Here is a 22,580-nt window from a genome sequence, read left to right as displayed (position 1 = left end):
GGACTGTAGCCACCCTCTCTTGCTTGCTCCTGAGTAGTTGTGCTGTTGACTATGAGATTTGTAGTGTACATAGAGCATTACAGATGACGCAACTAACGAGCACTGCTCACTCATAACAAATGAAAGTAAGAAGGAAAGATTGGGGAGCTCATGGAAGACAATACAAGGAAGCACAAAAACAAAGTAAGCAATTTCATAAAAAAATAGGTTAATAGGATATCTTTATATGCTGTCTAGAACACTTGTTCCACATTACTTAAAATCAACAAGCAGAAGTTAGCTTCTAAAAGAATGGAATAAGGATGGTGTGTTTGCTTTCATTATAGATATGTATGGATACCATGGGAAGCGGAGTGCATCCTTCCTGAAGATTACAATGGCCCTTCCACGCCTAATTGCACCTGCCAAACGTCTCTTAGAACAGGGTTTGCGGTTCGGGAACTTCCCAACACATTGCTACCAGGCCTATGAAGCCAACATTGACTTTGAAATCAGGTACTCCCCAACAATGATGCCATGCCATAATTTTGCAGTAATTTATTAACTTCTCAATCTTGGGTGATTTGGATACATACTTGATTGACAGTGGCCCTTGTCATTACAAGTCATGGCAGTGCAGACTGATTTCACATGACTGCCTGGGCTGTTAGGATTAGAGAGAGGCATTTTGATCATGTTGCCAAAGCCATTATTAACCCTTTCGATGCCAGGTCCGTATGTCGTATGGACCTGATAGTGGGGTTTCACACGCAGTGCAGTGGTGTCAGCCACCAGGATTGTGTCTAAAACTGACAGGCAGACTCATGCCTATCAGATGAAAGGATTGAGGTGGCTGCGCTACCGCCCGATTGCTTCCACACACCCCCGGTAGCTCCCCCCCCGCCATGTATTCCGGGCTCCGCTTGCCCATCTGCAAGCCTGGGAGGGAGGAGAGCGAACATGTGTGACCTGGAAAGCGACCTGTATAATGTCACTTAAGAGTCACCCTATCACTTTCCCCAGCTAGCATAGCCGAGAAAGAATGTATTGCAATGCATAGAGCCTAGAGGAGACATGCAGGGTCTTTTAGGTCTCAATAAAGAGAACCTGTCATCATATGGACTTGGACATGGACTTTCTATCCCCTATGGGATGGAAAAAAAGAAAAAGTTAAGCTAAAAATATGCAAAAAAGTGCACAAAAATAACGTTACACCCACGCACGTAACATCCCCCCTTAAAAAAATTTAAAAAATTTTGAGGCACCAACCCACACATATACGCTCATATGAACCAAAATGCGTTGGGAGTGCCTACATGTGAAAATGTCATTTGCACATGTTACATATCAACGCGCATACCGATGTGAGAGCAAGAATTCTAGCACAAGACCTCCTCCGCAACACTAAACTGATGACCTATAGGGGGCTTTTGAAATGTCGCCTATAAAAAATATAGGATACTAAAGTTTGTTGCCATTTCATGGGCGCAAGCAAATGTAAGGTTTGACATGTTGGGTATCTATTTACTTGGCACAAACCTCGGATTTTAAATTTTACCAAAAATGTGGGTAATCTATTGCATTTGTTTGCCCTAATATTCACTTTAGTGTGTTTTTTTAAAATAAAATTTCCCAGACTAGACCTTTGCAGTAATATCATGAGCCATAAAAAAATTGGAACTCCCACTAGTTGACTGTCTAGGGTGTCTGCTTTCAGAAAAAATATAATGTTTGGGGATTTTGTGTAATCTTCACACCTAAAATGTTTTTTTAGACGTGCAAAAAAAATGCAAAAACCAGCTCTGGCAGTGAAAGGGATTTTTTTTTTTCATTCATTGCTATCTGATTTGAAAGGAAATTCCGCACCTAGGTTTGTGAAAATGAGGCTTAATTTCAAATGAATCTAAGGATAAGTTCATCTTTTTGGAACATGTTACATGTTTCACCCGTATTTAGGGTGTGAAATATTACATGTTATAGATCCCCCTCTCGGTGCGACAGCAGACGAGGAATATTCTCCCCGTGCCCACTGTCACAATTTAAAAACAACGCAGCCATGCAGGGCTCTGCCCAAACGGCCATGTCATTCATTTACAGTTTCCTGTAGATGAATTAACTACAAATACTATCAGCCGCCATGGCTGACGACTTGTAGTTCTGAATAAACTGCGAGGAATCTAGCTAAGATAATATTAGCTATTGTAATACTTTTTGCACTAATAAAGAATGCAGATTCGTTATTGCAGACCAATCAAAATTTAACATATACTGTTCTGTGACAGAATGAATTCTGTTTGATTGCACTTCAGAATATTATGTTGTTGAATAAAGTGGTTCATGGCAAATTCAAATTGAAAGGCTTCATAGGAAGGCAATCTCTTTTCTAGGTTTATGGTGGACAATGACATTGTTGGGTGTAACTGGATCGAACTCCCCGCTGGCAAATACCGAATTCGAAAAGAAAGCCAGGGAGAGCTGACTAAAGATAATACCATTAAGGTGAGCATTAGATGGCTATACTCTATTATGATTCTTTTGAATTCATTGGCTCTGTAATCTCCATTTTGTTTTTCCTGCAGGTGTCTCTTGCTCAGCTGGAGGTTGATATTAGCTGGGCAGATCTTATAAGTCACCCGGCTGAGGGTGAGTGGCAGAAGATTGCTCCTCTTCGTGTGCTCAGCTTTGATATAGAATGTGCAGGGAGGAAAGGTAATGCGCTGTTCAGCAAGTTCTTCCCTCGGCCTAATTAAAGTGATTATTTAAATCCTGATTTATTCTTTTTTTGTTCCCTAGGTGTGTTTCCTGAGCCGGATAAAGACCCAGTTATTCAAATAGCTAACATGGTTCTAAGGCAAGGGGAGAAAGACCCTTTCATCCGCAATGTTTTCACTCTGAACACCTGCGCTAGTATAGTTGGCTCTCAAGTGCTTTGCTTTGAAAACGAAGATGCACTGTTGAAAGTACGTTGCCTCCATAGTAAAACAGCAATGATGGGCAGATGTACTATCACACCACAACCAATTTCATGTTCAGTTAACTGATGTTAAATTTGTGAAAGATGATTTCCAACCTGTTGTTGTGGATTATTGCACTATGCATATTGGTTTTTGCCTAAAGGATACTACAATAGTTTTTTTAAATTGATGTTTATTGTTGCTATACTGTATGTATCATGACTAAAGGATTCTAAGACCTCTGAAGGCTTTTTGTAAGGACATAGCATGGTGTAGACAGTTTCATTTAAACCGTCTGTCTCTGGTTTAAATTTCTGTATTGGGCAGTTGGAAGGGAAAGGGTTTTGATTGTGGTGCTTCAGTGCTCAGTCAGTGTGTATCAGCTTAAACTATTGAGCTCTGTGAACAGATTGTAAGGGCCTGTGAAATGTGAGGGCTTTACTAGTTGGCTGCATATAAAAAATATTATTTTATTTACCTCACCAAAAGCAAAAAAACTATTTAGAAAATTGTTTATTTTCAGCCCTAAACCATAATAAAGAAAAATACTTTACATTTCCTCGAATGTCTAAGGTTGCCTTTAAAGTAGGGATGAACTGATACCCTGTTTTGATCGGCAAGTACTGATACTTTACAATGAGATTTGTGTCAATACAGCACTGTGGCGGTGCTGACCATTCAAAAGCCATCTAGCCTGTACTGTGATCCCTGCACTGAGAGGAGAGAAAGCTGTGGGGATTTCAAATCCCCAGCTTTTCATCTTGTGACAGTAGACGATCCTGTGTGAACTCAGGCTATGATAGACAGGAGCAGTGGGGAACCTGCATGCGATTTGGATAGGAATCACATTGCTGTTCAAATTCCAACTTTTCTTTGCGATATAATTTACGCCCATACATTTTGTATTGACGCAAATCACACCGCAAAGTATTGGTTTCAGGTATTGGAACCATTTTCACAAGTACTCATGAAAATACTTGGTATGGGCACCGATATCAGTATCTATGCATCCCTACTTTAAAGGGATCATGTAAGGTCAATAACATTCATCGCAAAACTGTAACAACAAAAGAATGAATACCAATTTCTCATACTAAAATCTTTAACCACATGCCGCCCAGCCACTGTAGAAATACGGCGGCAGGGCGGCACGGCTGGGCAAAACCACGTTTTAAAATGTGTGTTTTTAAAACAGGTAGGGGGCGCGCACGAGGCGCACCGCCGCCCTACCTGTCCCGCCAATCACAGCCGTGGATGTCAGTCACCGGGTCACAGCCAGTCGTTACTGGCTATGTTCCGGGCGATCGGCGGCAATCACTCACAGAGAGCACAGCTGCAGTAGCTGTGCTTTCTGTCAGCTCCCTGACAGCTCCAGGACACGCTGATCGGGACAGAAGAGTTTCTCCCGTTCAGCGGTGTTCCCTGTAGTACACACCCCCGCCCCCTAGTAAAACACTCCCCTCACACAGTTAACCCTTTCCCTGAATAATAAACTTAACCCCTTCCTCCCCAGTGCCATTAGTACAGTGTGTGTTTTTTTTTTTTTTGCCCTGATCACCTTATCGGTGTTACTGGGGATGTCAGTGACCCCAAGTAAGTACCCCCCAATGTCAGAATGTCCGCCGTAGGTCCGCAGTCCCACGCATAAGTCGCTGATCGCCGCCATAAGTCACTGATCGCCGCCATTATTAGTATAAAAAAAAAAAAACGAAAAATCCCAGTATCTTTCCCGCCATTTGTAAACGCTATAACTTTCACGTAAACCAATTAATTTACACGTATTGGGTTTTTTTTTTAGCAAAGACATGTCACAGAATGCATTTTGGCAAAAATTTATGACTAGATTTGATTTTTACATTTTTTTTACTGGACATGTTTTATAGCAAAAAGTCCAAAATATTGTTTTTTTTCCTCAAAATTGTCAGCCTTTTTTTATAGCGCAAAAAATAAAAACCGCACAGGCGATCAAATACCACCGAAAGAAAGCTCAATTTGTGGGGAAAAAAAAGGATGTAAATTTCATTTATGTACCATTTTGCATGACCGCGCAATTGTCCGTTAAACTAGCGCAGCGCTGTATAGCAAAAAAATGGCTTAAATTCCATTATCTATACCATAGTTTGTAGACGCTATAACTTTCACACAAAGCAATCAATATACACTTATTGGGATTTTGTTTACCAAAAACATGCAGCAGAATACATTTTGGCCTAAATTTATAACTAACTTTGAGTTTACTATATATTTTTTATAGCTGAAAGTAAAACATATCATTTTTCTTCAAAATTTTTGGCCTTTTTTTGTTTATAGCGTGAAAAATAAAAAGCGCACAGGTGATCAAATACCACCGAAAGAAAGCTCTATTTGTGTGAAAAAAAGGACGTACATTTTGTTTGGGTGCAGCATTGCATGACCGCGCAATTATCAGTTGAATTAGTGCAGCGCCGAGTAGCAAAAAGAGGCCTGGTCATTAAGGGGGGTAAATCCTCTGGAGGTCAAGTGGTTAAATACACCACACTTCATTGGAATGTTAGCAAAATGCTCTGTGATATAGTCGTTTTAAAAGTAGTAGTAGCAGCGCAGATAAACACCTTTTTAATAACTTTAATCATTTCTAAATTGCGCTTACAGAAAAACGATCAGAGCAGGCAGGAATCCCGCATCTGACATTAGGTACAAGATTTCCAGCAGAAGGTATAGCATACAAGTGTAATGCAACTGTAGTAGAGCTAGGATAGGATGAGATGTATGTAGCTACAACTCCTCTCGATATAATAACCTGCACTGGTGGGACTGAGCTGACAGCCTTGAGAAACGGGTACCTCCATGTCTCTGCCACTGCCCATAATGCTGTGTGAGAAATCAACACTTAAGGTAGTGTCGATCTCCTGTGTACCCTGCCACACTCACTGGGCCCTCTCGATAACTTTTGCGTCACTACTGTGTCATGTGTTGATGCTTGTTTCCCCATGTTTTACCTCCTGAATACTAAAGTGCAGACAAAACACCTGTTAATCATGCCAGAAATCCAGCGAACAGCTACCTTCTTGTTTGCACCTACAACTGCTGCACTGAAATCTCATGGGGTTCTATCAGCCCTGCCTGAGCTCTCTGAACTTCAGAACACCTCCCCTTTTATTATAGTAAGGCGGTGAGGGGGAGGTGGTCTGTTTTCAAATAGAGGAGAACTGGCCAGGACAACACTGCCTATGAACAGCAAAGGGTCTCTGGCAGATCAACAAGTAAATTTCTGTACTTGCACTTTTCAGAAAGATAAAACATGAAGTAATGTGCATGTATTGCAGAGATGTAGAGAATTATTTTTGTTCTCTTTCTTTTTAAACATACAAGACGCTTTAATAATGGCAACCTTCTTAACCTCCCTGTAACAGTGTATAATGGACTTTTTTTTCTTTGTACAGGCCTGGGCAGAGTTTGTGCGCATTATTGATCCTGATATCATAACTGGCTACAATATTCAGAATTTTGACTTGCCATATCTGATCAACAGAGCACAGAATCTTAAGGTAAACTTGGCCCAGTTTTTAATATGTAGTGTATTGGAGTAAATCGTAAGGGCTTGAACACATTCAGCAAGGACTGCTGCTCCTCTGAAAAGCAATCTGCACTTGTGAGGCTTTTTAGCCCCGGCTCACATATATGCAGCCGTGCGGGCCGTGTTTTGCGTGGGCATGAGAGCCCATTCATTTTAATGGACTCCCGTGCCCTGTGACACGCAGAGAAGAAGTGCCTGCACTACTTCAGAACATGCAGCCCACGCGGGAACCTCGGTTCACCGGTATGGTTGTGTTTTCCAGCGCGGGCGGCGTGCCATTAGAACTAATAGCACCGGCCCGCGGGTCCGCATTTCTCTGTGCGGGTGGTGCGGCTGCACGGATTTTCGTGCAGATCCGCAGCTGCACCACCCGCACAGATGTGAACCTAGCCTTAGAGGTCTTGTACAAGTGGTGCCTCCTCACTTCTTGTTTTAATACCCCTAAATGCCACAGTGACCATGCCACAGTTGTGTGCATTGCAGTACAGCCCCATTCATTTGAAAGGGTCACGCTTGTTGGGCGGTAGTACCTGCCAAAAACAACAGATTTTATTTTGACTATGATGTAAAGCTTTGTGGTTACAGCATGTGTACACCCCTGGCTGCTGCCTTTGCAGCTTAACAGGAAGCAGTTGGTGGTGCTAAAACTGAGGGGACATTTTTAAGACTAGTTATTGTTAGGCAGGAATTCTACTTTAAATGTATTTATTAAATGAAAGCAGTGCAAATACCTGAATTTCCCCTGATATGAGCCTACTGCAGTCTCCGTACAGCAGGGCTGAAATACAGTCATGGCCAAAAATATTGGCACGCCTGCATTTCTGTCAGATAATGCACCACTACACCCTGAAAATTGTTGTAATTACAAATGTTTAGGCATTTTCATGTCTGTTTCTTTTGTTTGTATTGGTATAAAAAAAAAAAAGAAGTGGAGAAGCAAAAAGCCAGGTCTGACACATTCCACAGAGAAATGGGCTGGACAAAATTATTGAAACCCTCAATATTTGGTAGCACACCCCTTACAAAAAATAACTGAAATAAATTGCTTCCTGTAACCATCAATGAGTTTCTTCCACCTTTCTACTGGAATTTTGGACCACTCTTCTTCACCAACTGCTCCAGGTCTCTCAGATTGGAAGGGTTCCTTTTCCCAACTGCTGTTTTGCGATCTCTCCACAGGTACATGGGATTGAGATCTGGGCTCATTGCTGTCTAGTTAAGTACTCTCCAGCGATTTGTCCTAAACCATTTCTGAGTGCTTTTTTGGTGTGTGCTTTGGGTCATTGTCCTGTTGTAAGACCCATGACCTCTGATGGAGACCCAACTTTCTGACACTGGGCCCTACATTGTACCCCAGAATTCTTTGGTAGTCTTCAGATTTCATAATACCATGCACACAATCAAGACATCCAGTGCCTGAAGCAGCAAAGCACCCCAAAACATCAGTGACCGACCCTCCACCATGTTTGACTGTAGGGACTGTATTCTTTTCTTTAAAGGCCTAATTTATTTTTCTGAAAACAGTAGAATGATGGGCTTTAACAAAAAACTGTAATTTTGTTTAGCCTGTCCACAGTACATTCTCTCAAAAGGATTTTGACTTCCTCAGGTAAGTTTTGGCAAACTCCAATCTGGCTTTTTATGTTTTTGTGTCAGCAGTGGGTTCCTCCTGGGTCTCCTACCATAGAATCTCTTTTCAGTCAGATGGTGACATATAGTATGAGCTGACATAGATGTACCCTGTGCCTGAAGGTCAGCTTGAATTTTTTGGAAGTTGATCAAGGTTCTTTATCCACCATTCAAACAATCTTTCGTTGCAATCTTTTACCACGTTTTTCTCTTTCGTCCATGCCCAGGGAGATTAGCTACAGTGCCATGGGCTGTAAACATATTGACAATGTTGTGCACAATGGACACAGGAACATTAAGATCGGTTAATTGATACTGGTGAGTTTAATTACAAATTACAGGAGTATCACAAACATGGAATGCAATTATTTCTTACAATTTTGAGAAGGTGCCAATAATTTTGTCCAGTCTGTACAATACAAACAAAAGAAATAAATATGAGAATGCCTAAACGGTTGTAATTGCAACAATTTTATGAGCGAAGTGGTGCATTATCTGACAGAAATGCAGGGGTGCCCATATTTTTTGGCCATGATTGTATGAGAGGAAGAAGCAACCAATCAGTTAATGTGTTGACAAGCATGCTGCGAGGAAGAAAATACTGAGTGACACAGGAGCTCAGCACTGTACTGCTTCTCCTTTAATTGTTAGTCTAATGTTTGAGTTTTAATTTTGGTGTTTTGTCTGTTGCAGGTTTACACATTTCCTTTTCTAGGGAGAATTCGAAGCATGAAGTCTGTTATACGGGACTCTTCCTTCCAGTCCAAGCAGATGGGTAGACGAGAAAACAAAGTCATTAACATAGAGGGTCGTGTTCAGTTCGATCTCCTGCAGGTACAACTAAATGGGCACTGTACTGTGGCTAATCACTTTTTTTGTTAATGGATAAGTTCATCTTTTGGCAAAAAAAAATGAATGCAAATTTTTTTGCAGGTAAAAAAATGCGCATTTATAATTTTTTTTCTAAGGAGCCTAAGAGTATTGCTTCCTCAATCAGCAAATTGCGTGTGCAATCTAAGGCTCCTATAGACTCTCAGCATACCTTTCTGCCCATACCGCATATGGGCAGGAAGGTTAATGGACTACAAGAGCTCTCACCTGCACCCTCGTAGTTCATTGAGAACTACAAGGTGTCAGCCACAGTGGCTGACAGTACTTGTAGGCATTCATTCACAGGAAACTGTAAATGAATGATGTAGCCCTGTGGGCAGAGCCCCACACGGCCTTGTTATTTTCCAGTAGTGACAGTTGGTGTAGGGAGAGGATCCCTGACATGCTGTCACAGGGATGGGGGAATCGGGAGTGGGGGGGGGAAATCGGAGGGGAAAAGCTGCAAATTCTGGAACATGTTAAATGTTCCACCTTAAAAACAGGTGGAACAAGTAACATGTTCCAAAGGTGAACTTATCCTTTAATGTTTAAATAAATCATTATGAAGTAAACTGTAAAAAAGGTAAAAGACTTGGTGTTCTTTTTAAAAAATATTTCAGCTAGGTGGGATGTAAGAGTCCTTAGGTTGTTCATTTGGGAAAAAAGATTGAAGGGGGTTGCTACCTTGCAAGCCCATAATGGTTACATCTGCACGTTATATTTTAATATTTTTCTTCTTTTCAGAAGCCTTGCTGTCTGTGGAGTCAGGTCTCAATTACACAGGCAATGATGCCCTTATAGCCTACATGAGTCTTTTTTTTTTTTTGCAGCGTCTCTACTTCCAGGTGTTGTGTGCAAGCAGCCCATTGAAGTCTATTAGGAAAGCTGCACGGACACAGTTTCATCCTAATAGACTTCAGTGGGCTGCCTACCCGTAGTACCTGTAATTTGAGGCACTGCACAAAGTGGGCCTTTCATGCTATATGGGCATCATCATCTGTGTGAGCGAGGCCTTAAAGTCCTCCAACATTCCTTGTACTATAGTAAATACCCTGCATTTGCAAAATTTCATAGGTAAAAACTTCATTTTAACTGGCCCTACCACAGCATCGAATCTACCTACCTAATGTTGTGCTTTTGATGAATTATTAATATTCAGCAGTACCTCCAAACATTTTATGTTCTGCCAGGTTACGCCTGGACAATTGAGTCAGCTAAAGGTGCTTCCAAATATAATATATCATTTATAAAATAATTTAATTGGCTTAATTTATAATTCTGAGTAATTTAGAGCCAACCAAAATCATTTTTAACAAACAAATTAGATCAGGGGAAATTATGGACTACAGATTATGACATAAATTATTTATTTACAGTTCGTTATGACATAAATTATTTATTTTACAATCAGTCATGCCAATCAAGCTATTACATTATGTGTTTAAATGTATAAACACATAATGTAATAGCTCGATTGTGAGGCACATAGACCCCAAGATAATTTGCATAAAATGTTCCAAATGTTTTCCGTAGCACTAGTTTACATATAGATATATAGGATAAATAAAATCAATAATTCATTTCTCCCCATAGACAAAATAACCATAATATCTAACTATCAGACAATAGTCTGGGATTTACGGAATTTCAGCGGTTGTTCCCCTGCAGAAGGAATAAGCGTCAAAATACACAAAACCAGATGCCAATATGGCCCAAGAACAAAAATGGAATAATATTACAACTAAAACTAAACTATATAAAGGTGGGTGGTTATTTTATTGTAAGGAGAAAATTTAGTTACCCCAAAATGACATTGAGCTTAATAATTTGGACAATCAGAATTATCAGGATATAGTTTATAGCTACCCTCCAATTCTCAGGTAAATCAATAGATGGTTGCCAATTAATGGTTGGAGCTGAGCTCTCACAAAATGGTGTCTGGACAGGCTAGAGTTGTGTGCCAAATATGTAGTAAGATGGATGGTCAAATGGCCAAACATTATATATTTTCTGCAATCAAAGACCCTAGAGAATAAAATAGTGGTAGTTCCAATTTTTTATGTCACACAATATTATCACGAAGGTCTAGGAAATGCAAAATGTCATTAAAAATACACTTAAGTTAATTTTAGGACACCAAAAGCAATACATTATCCATTTTTTTTTGTAAAATATAAAATACAAGGTTGCATTTAGTAAATAGATATTGAACATGTCAAACCTTAAATCTGCATGCGCTCGTGAAATGGCAACAAACTTTAGTAGCCTATATTTTCTATAGGTGACGTTTTTAAAGCCCCTTATAAGTTGTCAGTTTAGTGTTACGGAGGAGGTCTGGTGCTAAAAATATTGCTCTCATTCTGGCGTGTGCAGCGATATGTAATGTGTATCACAATGAATGTTTTCATGTGTAGGTGCCCCAGCACCTGCTTTTTCATTTGTATATGTGGGGGTGGGGGGTGTGAAAAATTTGTGAGGGGGGGTGTAACTTTCATTTTTAAAAAATAAAAAAACATTTTTTTAAATTTTTTTTTTGTACCACATGGGGACAAAAAATTCCCTATGCGATGATTTTTTGGTGACAGGTTCTCTTTTTTTTCGACATGCAGGGTCTAAAAGACTCTGCGTGTCTCCCTTTGCTCTCCATTGAATGTAATGCAGTGCACATCGCACTACGTTACATTACATTCTTTCCCTGCCTCGATGGCTGGGAATCTGTCAACGGGGACCTGGAAGTAACATCACATCACTTCTGGGTCAGGACAAGAAGGGTAGGGGAGCGGCTGTGTCTGCTCTCCTCCCTCCTCCATACTGGCATCCCACAGGCACCCACTGAACCAGTCCTGGGCCCGCAGATGGGCAAGCGGAGCCTGGACATATAGCGGACGGGGCGGCTGGCACTTTGGGCTGTGTGGAAGAAATCAGGCGGCAGCGCTTCCGCCCGAATGCTTCCACCTGACAGGTGAGCCCTACTGCTTGTCCGCAGTAGGGCTAAAGATAACAAAAAACTACCTGTCTGGCGCTCAGAACTGCATGTCCCGGCGTTGGGCAATATAAATTGAACATCCCTGGTGTGTATTGTTAGAGAGGTTTTTTTTTTCTTGGGAGAGTGCATGTGATTAGCACTGTCCAGACAGAGGGTCAGAGGTTTTGCATCCTCCTAGAGCAGAAAGAAAACTCCTCCTACAAGCTTTAACCAGTTTTTTTTTTTTGTCCGCAAACGTGCAACTATAACGAAAAAACCCGTAAGTGTTCACAAAAAAGTGCAAGTGCAAAATACCACACAAAAAGTGCACTTAGGGGTGTGCTTTGTCCTACCCCCGAAGGGGTTGGACCACTACCCTGATCCCCCGGGGCACGAAGCTCCTGACAGGGACAAGGTTCCCATTTGGTCCTCCTGGCCAAAAGGCCTGGTGGACCACCGTTCCTTATGCCCAGCCGAAGCCGGACATCCAGTACTAGGCCAGGGGGTTCTCCCGAAGAGAAAACCCCCTAGGGACAGGGGAGGAAGGAACCGTAGGGCCACACATCCTCCCCCTAGACTTCAGGGCAGGCCCGAGGACCCACACCCTCCATCCTGTGAAAAAAAAACACACACATAAGTAAAAGGTGACAAACGTGGGGTGAGGAAAATAAATAAATAATAAATCTATAAAAATAATAAAAAAGTGTCGTGCCCAAATTGTGCACTGACCAGACCCTGAGGCCTGTAGCAAAAAAATTGCCCAGAACTTGACCAAAAGGCCCGGTCCTAGAGGCGCAGTGCAAAAAGTGTTAAACTCGGTGACCATGTGCTCATTCGCATCGTGGGGTCCCACACCCAAGTGCTACTCAGAGCACCCCTGAGGCGACTACTCAGGGGGCACCGTGTTTGCGGACTTTCTGCGTCCTCAGCCCCTGGCCAGACCAAGGTAGATCCGTCCAAATCAGGAGGAACTGGGTCTTTCCAGCTTTCCCAGAGGAATTACTCCCAAGGCCCCAGAACGAATCATGGCGCTCCCTGGTTTCTGTCCCTCCGGTCCAGCCTTCCGGACCCCCATCATACCAGTGAGGGTACTATACAACAGCCATCCCCGCAAAGCTAGAATGACCAGGAGCACCCCCACTGGACACTGATAAGAACAGATACTACACTTGATCTTGGCCAAAAGGCCGACAAGCTTTAACCAGTGCTCTGCTGAAGTCACAAGACTGCTCTAACTCCTGATGAGAGCAGTTTCTGTTTACTAAAATAATTGCATTTCCATGTTGTGTGTACTGTGGGAGACCAGATATAGTGAATGCAGGGTCCTGGGTTTAGTAACACTTTACGTTTAGAACAATTATAGTTTAGTTGAAGAGAAGATAAAATATAATTTCTCTCCTAGAAATTCTGATACTAACCACTATCCTCCAACACACACTGTATTTATGCAGAGCATGTGCCCAGAAAGGCCATGAAATGCGAGGAGCACAGTTTTTAATTAGCATACAGGCTCTCATGGGATGGCTGTTGGAGCACCGCTGTATGGTAGTGCATGTATTGTGTATTGTCGTGGCCTGCTGAAGATTCCCCAACATAGAATCTGAGCATTTGCTGAAAACTGCAGGCTAGGGAGAACATTTGCTGAACCGCAATATTTTTGTTACCCAATGTAGGTTACTGACCAAAAGGTTTTACCGAAAACTGATAGGGACTTGCAAACAATACTGTCAATTGACACATTATCTTAATACCGTTACTTATAATAAAAGACCTAATAAAAAGCGTAGCTCCAGGCCAAATTCAAATATAAATATGCAAAATAGTTTACTGGTATCTTCACTTTCTTTATAAAAGTAGTGCTTTAGTATTGTAGCAGGGTTTTTTTTTCCTATAGTTTCTAGCTGGCTATAACATACATATTAGTTTGGCCCAAATGTGGCCCCTTCTCTTCTCCACAAAATTCCTGAATTAGAAGCTGAATTTTTAGAAGCTGAATTTTAACCTCAATGTATATGTAAATCTTAAAGTATAACTAAAAGTAAAACTTTTTTTTTAGTTTTGGATAGAGTGGAGGGGAATTAGAACACCTGCCATTTTTTTATCGCTATTTGTGCCCCTGTTAAGGAGATCCACCCCTCTCTCAATTTGTTCTGTTTACCATTATCATCGAAAGTAAAAGAAAATCCCAAATTTCGGTTTGTCCCCGTAAAAGTAATAGAGAAGAAATCTTCCAATGGGGACAGTAGTTCTGGTGACCTGGGAGTCCCCAAGGAATTTCCTTAATTTGCAGGTATTTCCTCCCACTTCCTGTTTCCTTATGGGACAGGAAGTGAAGGGAAATCTCCAAAATTGGACACAGACTGTAAAAAAAAGAAAAAAAATCTGACGAGTTATAATCCTCCCTTTATCTAAAATGAAAAAAATGTTTTGCCTATAGTTCTACTTTAGTGTACATTTTTTTTACTCCCTTTTGGTCTGTTAACTGCTTCCCTTCCACCCTATAGCAGAAATACTGCTACAGGGCAGCAGGGGTGCACAAAATGACGTAAATATATGATTTTGCAGTTCTGGGTAGGGGGCGCGCGCGACTCTCCTACCTAGAACCATCCTACCCACTCCACCATTCGTGGCCTTGGCTGTCAATCACCGGGTCCCAGCCGGTGATTACTCACCGGCACCCAGTGATCGCCAAGTATTACCGATGGGGGGAGAACTGTATGTAAACAATACAGTTCTCTCCCCTTGTCAGCTCCTGCACACTATTTTGTATGGCTCTGCATAGCAGAGTCATACAATGCAGTGTACTTACAGTGGAAAGCACACAGGCAGCCTCATAGTAAAACACACAGCACACGGCGAGTGCCATTAATACAATGTCAGTGCTTTTTGTTAGCACTGATCACTGTATTGGTGTCACTGGGGATGTCAGTGACACCAAGTCAGTTCCCCCCAGTGTCCAAATGCTTGCTGCAATCCTGCTATAAGTCGCTGAATGCCGCCATTACTAGTTTAAAAAAAAGAAGAAATTCCAGTATATATACCGCCATTTGTAAATTCTATAACTTTCATGTAAACCAATTAATTTACACGTATTTGGATTTTTTTGTAGCAGACATGTAGCAGAATACATTTTGGCTTGAATTTATGACAAAATATTGATTTTGTAAATTCTTTTATTGGACATGTTTAATAGCAAAACATCAAAAATATTGTTTTTTTTTCTCAAAATTATCAGCCTCTTTTTGTATATAGTGCAAAAAATAAAAAGCGCAGATGCGATCAAATACCACCAAAAGAAAGCTCTAATTGTGAAAAAAAGTACGTAAATTTAATTTGGGTGCAGGGTTGCATGACCTTGCAATTGTCAGTTAAATTAACGCAGCGTTGTAACACAAAAGATGGCCTGGTCAGGAAGGGGGGAGAATCCTCTGGAGGGCAAGTGGTTAATTACACTACTGTTAAAAAAACAAAACAAAAAGAAGTCTGTCAATCTTGCTGGAAATCTGGTGAGACTGTAACATCTGTGTACTCTGCCTTTGCAGTTCTGAAATCCTGAGCACAGTTTAACTCTGTGAACTAGAAAACACCTTCCACTTTGTTATGAATATGAGATGATAGGGAGGTGTTCTGTATTCGAAATCAGGCACAAACAGCCTAGGGTGATTATACAGCTTCTCCAAAGATAAAGCACAGTCCGTAATCAATGTCACTGTAGGGCAGAAAGTGTGTTTCTGGGCGCATCACCAGGTTAAAATCAACAGAAAAAAGCCTCATCAAAGACTGGCAAGCCACAATATTGTACATTGGGTTGCACAACAATACACTTTAAAAGCTAGTTTAAGCAACATTTCTGTTTATTTGATTGGAATGAGTAGTGAAGAGTTGAAATTTCTTTGGGGTTTGTATTCCTTGTGAGATTTTCCTGTACTTCCTTTTCCTCTGACACAAAAAAGTAGGTTAAGTATGAAAAACAATAAACATTCATTGGCACTGATTTTTGTCTTTGTTCCCATGCTGAGATGTTCCGTAGGTACATAGAGACTCTAATCTGTTCCTGCTCTAGTCAAAATAATACTTTTTGGTTACAATTGATGTTTAAGTGATGCTACTGCAGTAGGTAAAAATGACCTGAAATCACACACTTCTGATTTTCAAGGCTCTATCCAGGCATGTTTCCTTCAAAACATGTCCATGCCTTCAATCCAGTTCAATCAGCCTTTCAGTGTGCATCAGTCTAATGGTATAACATAGTAGGGTCAGTAGTCAATGGTATAACATTGTAGGGTCAGTAGTCAATGGTATAACATAGTAGGGTCAATAGTCAATGGTATAACATAGTAGGGTCATAGTCTACAAATGTTAGCACTTTATAGTCTGTCCACAAAGGTTTATAAATAAGTGGTTCTACTAATTAAATGTAGAAACTGAAATATGTGTTCATGCTGTAGAATAAGTGGTGTGATGTAGGTTTAAAGTGCACAAATCCTACCAGAACCCCCCCTCCACCCACCACCTCCCACCTTCCACCTCCCATCTCCAGTGCTAGCATTAGGCAACAATAAAGTGAATCTGAGGACAGAAATATGTGAGATTTACATTGCTAACTTATTTAAAGGTGTAGACTATGAGGTTGATGTTTCTATTCTTGCTCTACTGCCCAGTGAGCGATCTGAAACAAGCAGACAGCCAGTGAAGTCCACAAGGTCTGCTAAACAAGGTACTAAATCTGGGATCGTGTTGACAATAGTGAATCCAGTATCAGTCTGGCAAGCCCAACATCCTGCACCATTTAAAAAAAAAAAAAAAAAAAAAAAAAAAACTTGATTGAAACCTGAATGGGTTAGTTTTAAAGGATACGTTCACCTTCTGAAACATGTGACACCCATATTACTAAAGCACCTGCTTGCACCCCAACACTCACTATCACAGTTCAAATACAGAACAGCTGTGTCATTTATTCACAGGGTTCTGTGAATGAATCAACTACAACTACTGTTGGCTACCGTGGCAGAAAGCCTGTAGTTCTCAATGAATCTTCCTGGACTTCAGCAACTGTCTGCCCATATGGGAGGTACGGACTGACAGCTGTACTGACTGTCTGCAGGAGCCTGACATTGCACCCACGATCTGCTGATCATACGTGCCATGCTTTACAGGCTCCTAAGAAAAAAATAAATAAATGCATATTTTTTTCACTTCAAATAAATGTGCATTTATTTGTTTTTTTCTTTTAAAGTTTAACTTCTCGTTTAAGTAGTATTTTACTACTGCTTGTTATTCTGCATCTGTCCATGAAGACGAATTCTTTGGATGTTTGAGAACATCTGGAGTCTAAACTTGACATGTTGAGCAGTAGCTGGTTATTAACAGATTCTTTGTACAAGTCATCCACTTTATCTCAAAAACTCCCATAAGAGGGCGTATTAGAGATCCATTTGGGGTACATGGAGATGTTTTTAAGATTTTTTGTATGTCTATTTTTGTTTGATTACAGGAGTTGTTCATATGGTCTGGCCACTGACCCATGGATTATAATAAAGCTAATACCAAACCCATTAGTCTTTGTTGAGTCCATAACTAATCTATCTTGTGTTTGATTATGTTTGGATTTCTGATTAGGGACTCCCAGATTATTTATACATGGAACTTGAAGCTCTTTAAATGTTTATTTACTTGAGGAGCCTGACATTGCACCCATGATCTGCTGATCGTGGGTGCAATGCTTTACAGGATCTAAGAAAAAAATATTAAGGAATATTTTTTCCGTTCAAATAAATGTGCATTTATTTATTTTAATTTTTTTTTGTTTAACTTCTAATTTAAGTAGTTTACTACTGCTTGTTATTCTGCATTGCTTTTCTTTGCTACTGTCTTCTCCTTGTTCACTGGCAAAAATATGGACAACAGCATATTCTTACTTTTTTCATATTTAATGAATAGATGTGGAAGAGCAGTTGGGGAAGACAATGTGAGACTTGGGAATTAAACAGAGATGTGTAGGTTGCAATTTTTAATAAGACAGTGTCTGACAAGTGCTCGTTGCCCACTCCAGCTCCTGATTGGATCAGGGACGAGATGCCTGGCAGGGGGCTATGTCTTACTTTAACACCCAGAATGCAAATATGCAATCCCAACACACGTTCCTGCGTTCAAAAGATGGTTGTGTGTATCATCAGGTGCTGCAGTGACCATCGGCTGGAACCGAGTCATCAGAGAAGAATGTTACCAGCACACCAAGGATCTCCAATGTAAGTCCACAAACTGTAATGAATGATCACATAGTTACAGCAAAACAACGTTTCGGAGTCTCACAGGACACCTTCATCATGTATGTGATGCATCACATGCCTGACGAAGGGGTCCCGCGAGACTCCGAAACGTTGCTTTGCTTTAACTATGTGGTTATTCATTAAAGCTCTTGGACCCACATTGGGGATCCTTGGTGCACTGGTGACATTCTTCTGTGATTACTTTAACTCCCAAACTGTTGTGTTTTAGATTATTGCTCATGGGGTGACACGTGAAGAGATTTTTTTAAGCTTCTGGGGCATGACTTATTATATATTTTTTTTTAAGGATTCGTTTTTTGTAAATGTAGAACCGGCAAATGAATACATATATTTTTTTTTCTTTTTACATTTTTAAATATAGGTACTTCTTAGAGACTACAAGTTGCGTTCATACACTCTGAATGCTGTCAGTTTCCACTTTCTGCAAGAACAGAAGGAAGATGTACAGCACTCCATCATCACTGATCTACAGGTATAGCAAAATCTTATTTGGTTCACCCAGAATATCCTTTGATAACTGTAAAAGCTCATTCTGGGGACCTTTCCAGTATAAGCTAACAGAGGCACACTGTAATTGATAGGAAACTATAATGTATTGTCTGTGAGAATTCATTATTGTGTTTAAAACATTTTTTCACATAAGTTATTCTTGTCAGAATGCTTCTAAAAATGTACATAGATAAGTTTAAAAGGTGTGTTTTTTTTAAAGAAATGCTGTTAGGCTATATTTGCATGGGTGATCAGGCCTGGTGCTAATGGCAGTGGCAAAAAATCCGCTGACTCCTGCAGCTGTTTTTGCAACCTGTGATGGCTAGCTACTACCACCAAGCCTGTACACTTTAATGACAAGACAGGAATGCGCTTCTAAGTGTCGTATATCCAGATTGACTTTAATACAACAGTTAGAAACACTTCCAAAGTAGCAGTAAAAACAAGCTCTGTATAATCCGTCAGGATGCGGGGGCTCCGTTCACCATGCGAGAACCCGCTTTGCCGACCAGCAGCTGCAGGGGGAGCTGAGGATAGGATGACAAAATGGCTGCCGCTAGTTCCGGGGTTGCTGGAGCGCACGCTATCCAGGGGAACGCAAACCGAAAGTGACATGGGCGTGAAACGGTGACGCGTTTCGGAGCATGTGCAGGGCTCCTTCTTGAAGACTGATGCCAAAAGCCGGGAAGAGCCAAATAAATAGGAAGGCGGGGCGGCCTGAGGAGACAAGAGTAGACACCCCCCGAAGACTAAAAACGACTGTGGATGGAGTCACAACGATGTGAAATACAAGCAGTAAAAACAGGCTCTGTATGATCCATCAGGAAGCGGTGGCTCTGTCCACCATGCGAGAATCTGCTGTGCCAACCAGTAGCTGCAGGGGGAGCTAAGGATGGGATGACAAAGATGGCTGCCACTAGTTCCGGGGTCGCTGGAACACACACTGGAGCTCATGCTGTCCAGGGGAGCACAAACCTGAAGTGACGTGGGTGTGGAACGGTGAAGCGTTTCGGAGCATGCGCAGAGCTCCTTTTTCAAGACCGATACCAAAAGCCAGGAAGAGCCGAATAAATAGGAAGGAGCGGCGGGGAAGGGGCGGCCTGAGGGGGTCAGAGTAGACTCCCCCCCCAAAGACCAAAAACAACTGTGGACAGAGTCGGAACGATGTGAAATACAAAAGGGGGGAAAACTATTAAAATGGAGATATAAAATGAAAAATGTATATAAAAATAAGTAACGGCACAGGACTATTCTAGGGAAAAAGATGTATTTGTATTGAGGAAAATAGAAATATGAAAATGAAAAAACATTCAGGGTATGTGTGGGACATGAAGGGACAAGGGGAAGGTGGAAGGAGGGGTCCGCAAGCTGATTGTCGCAGAACAGTGGTGAGGATTCCCCAGTGGGTTGCTTGTTAGTCACTAAATAACATGAGCATGATAGATATAAATTACTGATACATGAGGCTTACATAGCATTTGGAATAAGCTTAATAAATAACATTAATTTTGCCCCTTCATATGCAAACATGACCATGGGATACTGGGAGTCATTATACATCTGGAACAATAACCCACATTCTTTCTTATATTGTCTACTATGGCAGGTAAATCGATGACATCATCATCATTTGGGATGGTGACGCAGACTGTGCCCAAAATTTGTTTCCCATTGTAACACCAACAACTTGGGCCTTACATTCACCTTCGTGATAGACAAAAACACCTTAGCTTTTCTGGACTTATTCATGTGTCACGAAGATCATCTCATCTTGGCCAAAAACTACTCCAAACCAACTGCTGGCAACTAATTTTTACACTACAAAAGCTGTCACCACCCTAGGTGGCTGAATAATATTCCAAAAAGTCAGTTTTGTAGACTTCGCCATAACTGCACCAAACTCCAGGACTATCAATCACAAAGTATCACTTTTAAGGACAAATTCCTTGAAAAAGAATATCCATCCACTCTCATTGATGAAGTCCAATCACTTTACAATACAGTTCCCAACACCACTCGTCGTCATCCAGGAGAGCATAACCCCACTATCAGATTCACTACCCAATTCCATAGTCGTCACACACACATGGAAAGGATAGTGCGAAAACATTGGGCCATACTATTACAAGACCCACATCTGCTCAACAGTATACCTATCAAACTCAGGTTTGCCTACCGAAAGGCCCGTAACATCAAAAGCAAATTAGCGCCCAGTAAACTAAAACCCATTAAGTCAGACACTGTCCCCCTCTGACTATTCCCTGTTTTTGGCATGTATCGATGCAGCAAACCACTTTTTCTAACATGCCCATTTATCCAACATGGTCAAAAAGATTTCAACATTAAAGGTAAAACATACAAGATTACTGCATTCCACACGTTCCTCAGAATTTGTGGTATACTGTTTGGCATGCCCCTACAGCTTATATTATGTACGTAGAACCATTCGTACTCTGCGCAAACGCTTTGGGGAGCATCGCCTCCTCATCGAAGACAACATTGACAAACATAGCGTCCTCCAACATTTCCTTTAACAGCATGACAAATCCACCAAAGGTCTTAAAGTCTGGGTCATTGAGGCCATGCCCACTTACCTTCATAGAGCTGAGAGATTTCAGCGTTTATGTCGCAGGGAAACATACTGGATTTATGTACTAGATGTACTATCTCCCGGAGGTTTGAATGAGGATCTTAACATTCATACTATTTTATAGAACCATCATTTCTCATTACCTCCATGTACTTATTTGTTGTGCACCATAATTCCCAACAGTAGTGCACTAAATGAATTAATTGTTCACCTGTTAATTTATTTATTTATTAATTTACTCATTTATCATGGATGTACCAATTAATTTACCTAGTTTAGTTCACATATCAACTACTATTTATTAAGCTTAATCCAAATGCTAAGTACGCCTCATGTAATTTATATATATCATGCTCATGTTATTTAGTGACTATCATTCAGCCCACTGGGGAATCCTCACCACTGATCTGAGACAACCAGCTTGTGGACCCCTCCTTCCCCCTTCCCCTTTTCCTTCATTTTCATATTTTTATTTCCCTCAACACAAATACATCTTTTTCCCTAGCATAGTCTTGTGCCGTTTTCTTATTTTTATTAAAATTTTTCGTTTTATATGTCCATTTTTAATAGTCTTCCCCCTTTTTGTATTTCACATCGTTCTGACTCCATCCACAGTTGTTTTTGGTCTTCGGGGGGTGTCTACTCTAGTCCCCTCAGGCTGCCCCGCCTTCCTATTTATTCAGCTCTTCCCGGCTTTTGGCATCGGTCTTCAAGAAGGAGCTCTGCACATGCTCCGAAATGCGTCACCGTTTCACGCCCATGTCACTTTCGGTTTGCGTTCCCCTGGATAGCGTGCGCTCCAGCAACCCCGGAACTAGTGGCGGCCATCTTGTCATCCTATCCTCAGCTCCCCCTGCAGCTGCTGGTCGGCACAGCGGGTTCTCGCACGGTGAACAGAGCCCCCGCATCCTGGCGGATCATACAGAGCTTGTTTTTACTGCTGCTTTGTAAGTGTTTCTAACTGTTCTTATTAAAGTCAATCTGGATATACTACACTTAGAAGCGCCTTCCTGTCTTATCCTCCTCCACACACAGAGTCTGCTTCAACTCCTAGAAGTGCTGCAGAGTGCCTGTGTCCAGATCCTCATCCATCATTGGCTGACATTCCTCTGTCCATGGCATCCTCCATTGATGCGCCCTACACACATCTTCTACACTTTAATGACAAGTCAGCGGTGGCCCAGCTTGTGATTACCTGCAGTGGTTACTGCTGATCACGCACAAAGTGCATCCAGCAGCGAGCAGTTGAGGTCTTTAT

General features: G+C 41.3%; 1 protein-coding gene and 1 pseudogene across 1 annotated transcript in view; one reads left to right on the top strand and one right to left on the bottom strand.

Annotated features, from left to right (window-relative positions):
• The window catches only part of POLD1 (DNA polymerase delta 1, catalytic subunit), a 224,719-nt gene that overhangs the window by 26,220 nt on the left and 175,919 nt on the right, over positions 1 to 22,580 (top strand). Inside the window, exons 6-12 of the mRNA XM_089671586.1 lie at positions 327 to 495; positions 2,367 to 2,478; positions 2,559 to 2,688; positions 2,773 to 2,939; positions 6,356 to 6,460; positions 8,812 to 8,952; positions 18,605 to 18,715. Of these exons, the coding sequence (XP_089527712.1) occupies positions 327 to 495; positions 2,367 to 2,478; positions 2,559 to 2,688; positions 2,773 to 2,939; positions 6,356 to 6,460; positions 8,812 to 8,952; positions 18,605 to 18,715 (935 nt within the window). The remainder of the gene's footprint in view (positions 1 to 326; positions 496 to 2,366; positions 2,479 to 2,558; positions 2,689 to 2,772; positions 2,940 to 6,355; positions 6,461 to 8,811; positions 8,953 to 18,604; positions 18,716 to 22,580) is intronic.
• Positions 13,037 to 13,152, bottom strand: LOC149467476 (U2 spliceosomal RNA; annotated as a pseudogene).

The sequence above is a fragment of the Staurois parvus genome, unplaced genomic scaffold (genome assembly GCF_062004578.1).
Source record: "Staurois parvus isolate SC_StPar_1 unplaced genomic scaffold, SC_StPar_1.0 ptg000108l, whole genome shotgun sequence".
In the NCBI taxonomy this organism is placed as follows: Eukaryota; Metazoa; Chordata; class Amphibia; order Anura; family Ranidae; genus Staurois; species Staurois parvus.
The sequence above is the reverse complement of the archived record's forward strand: the minus strand, read 5'-3'. Positions and strand labels throughout refer to the sequence as shown.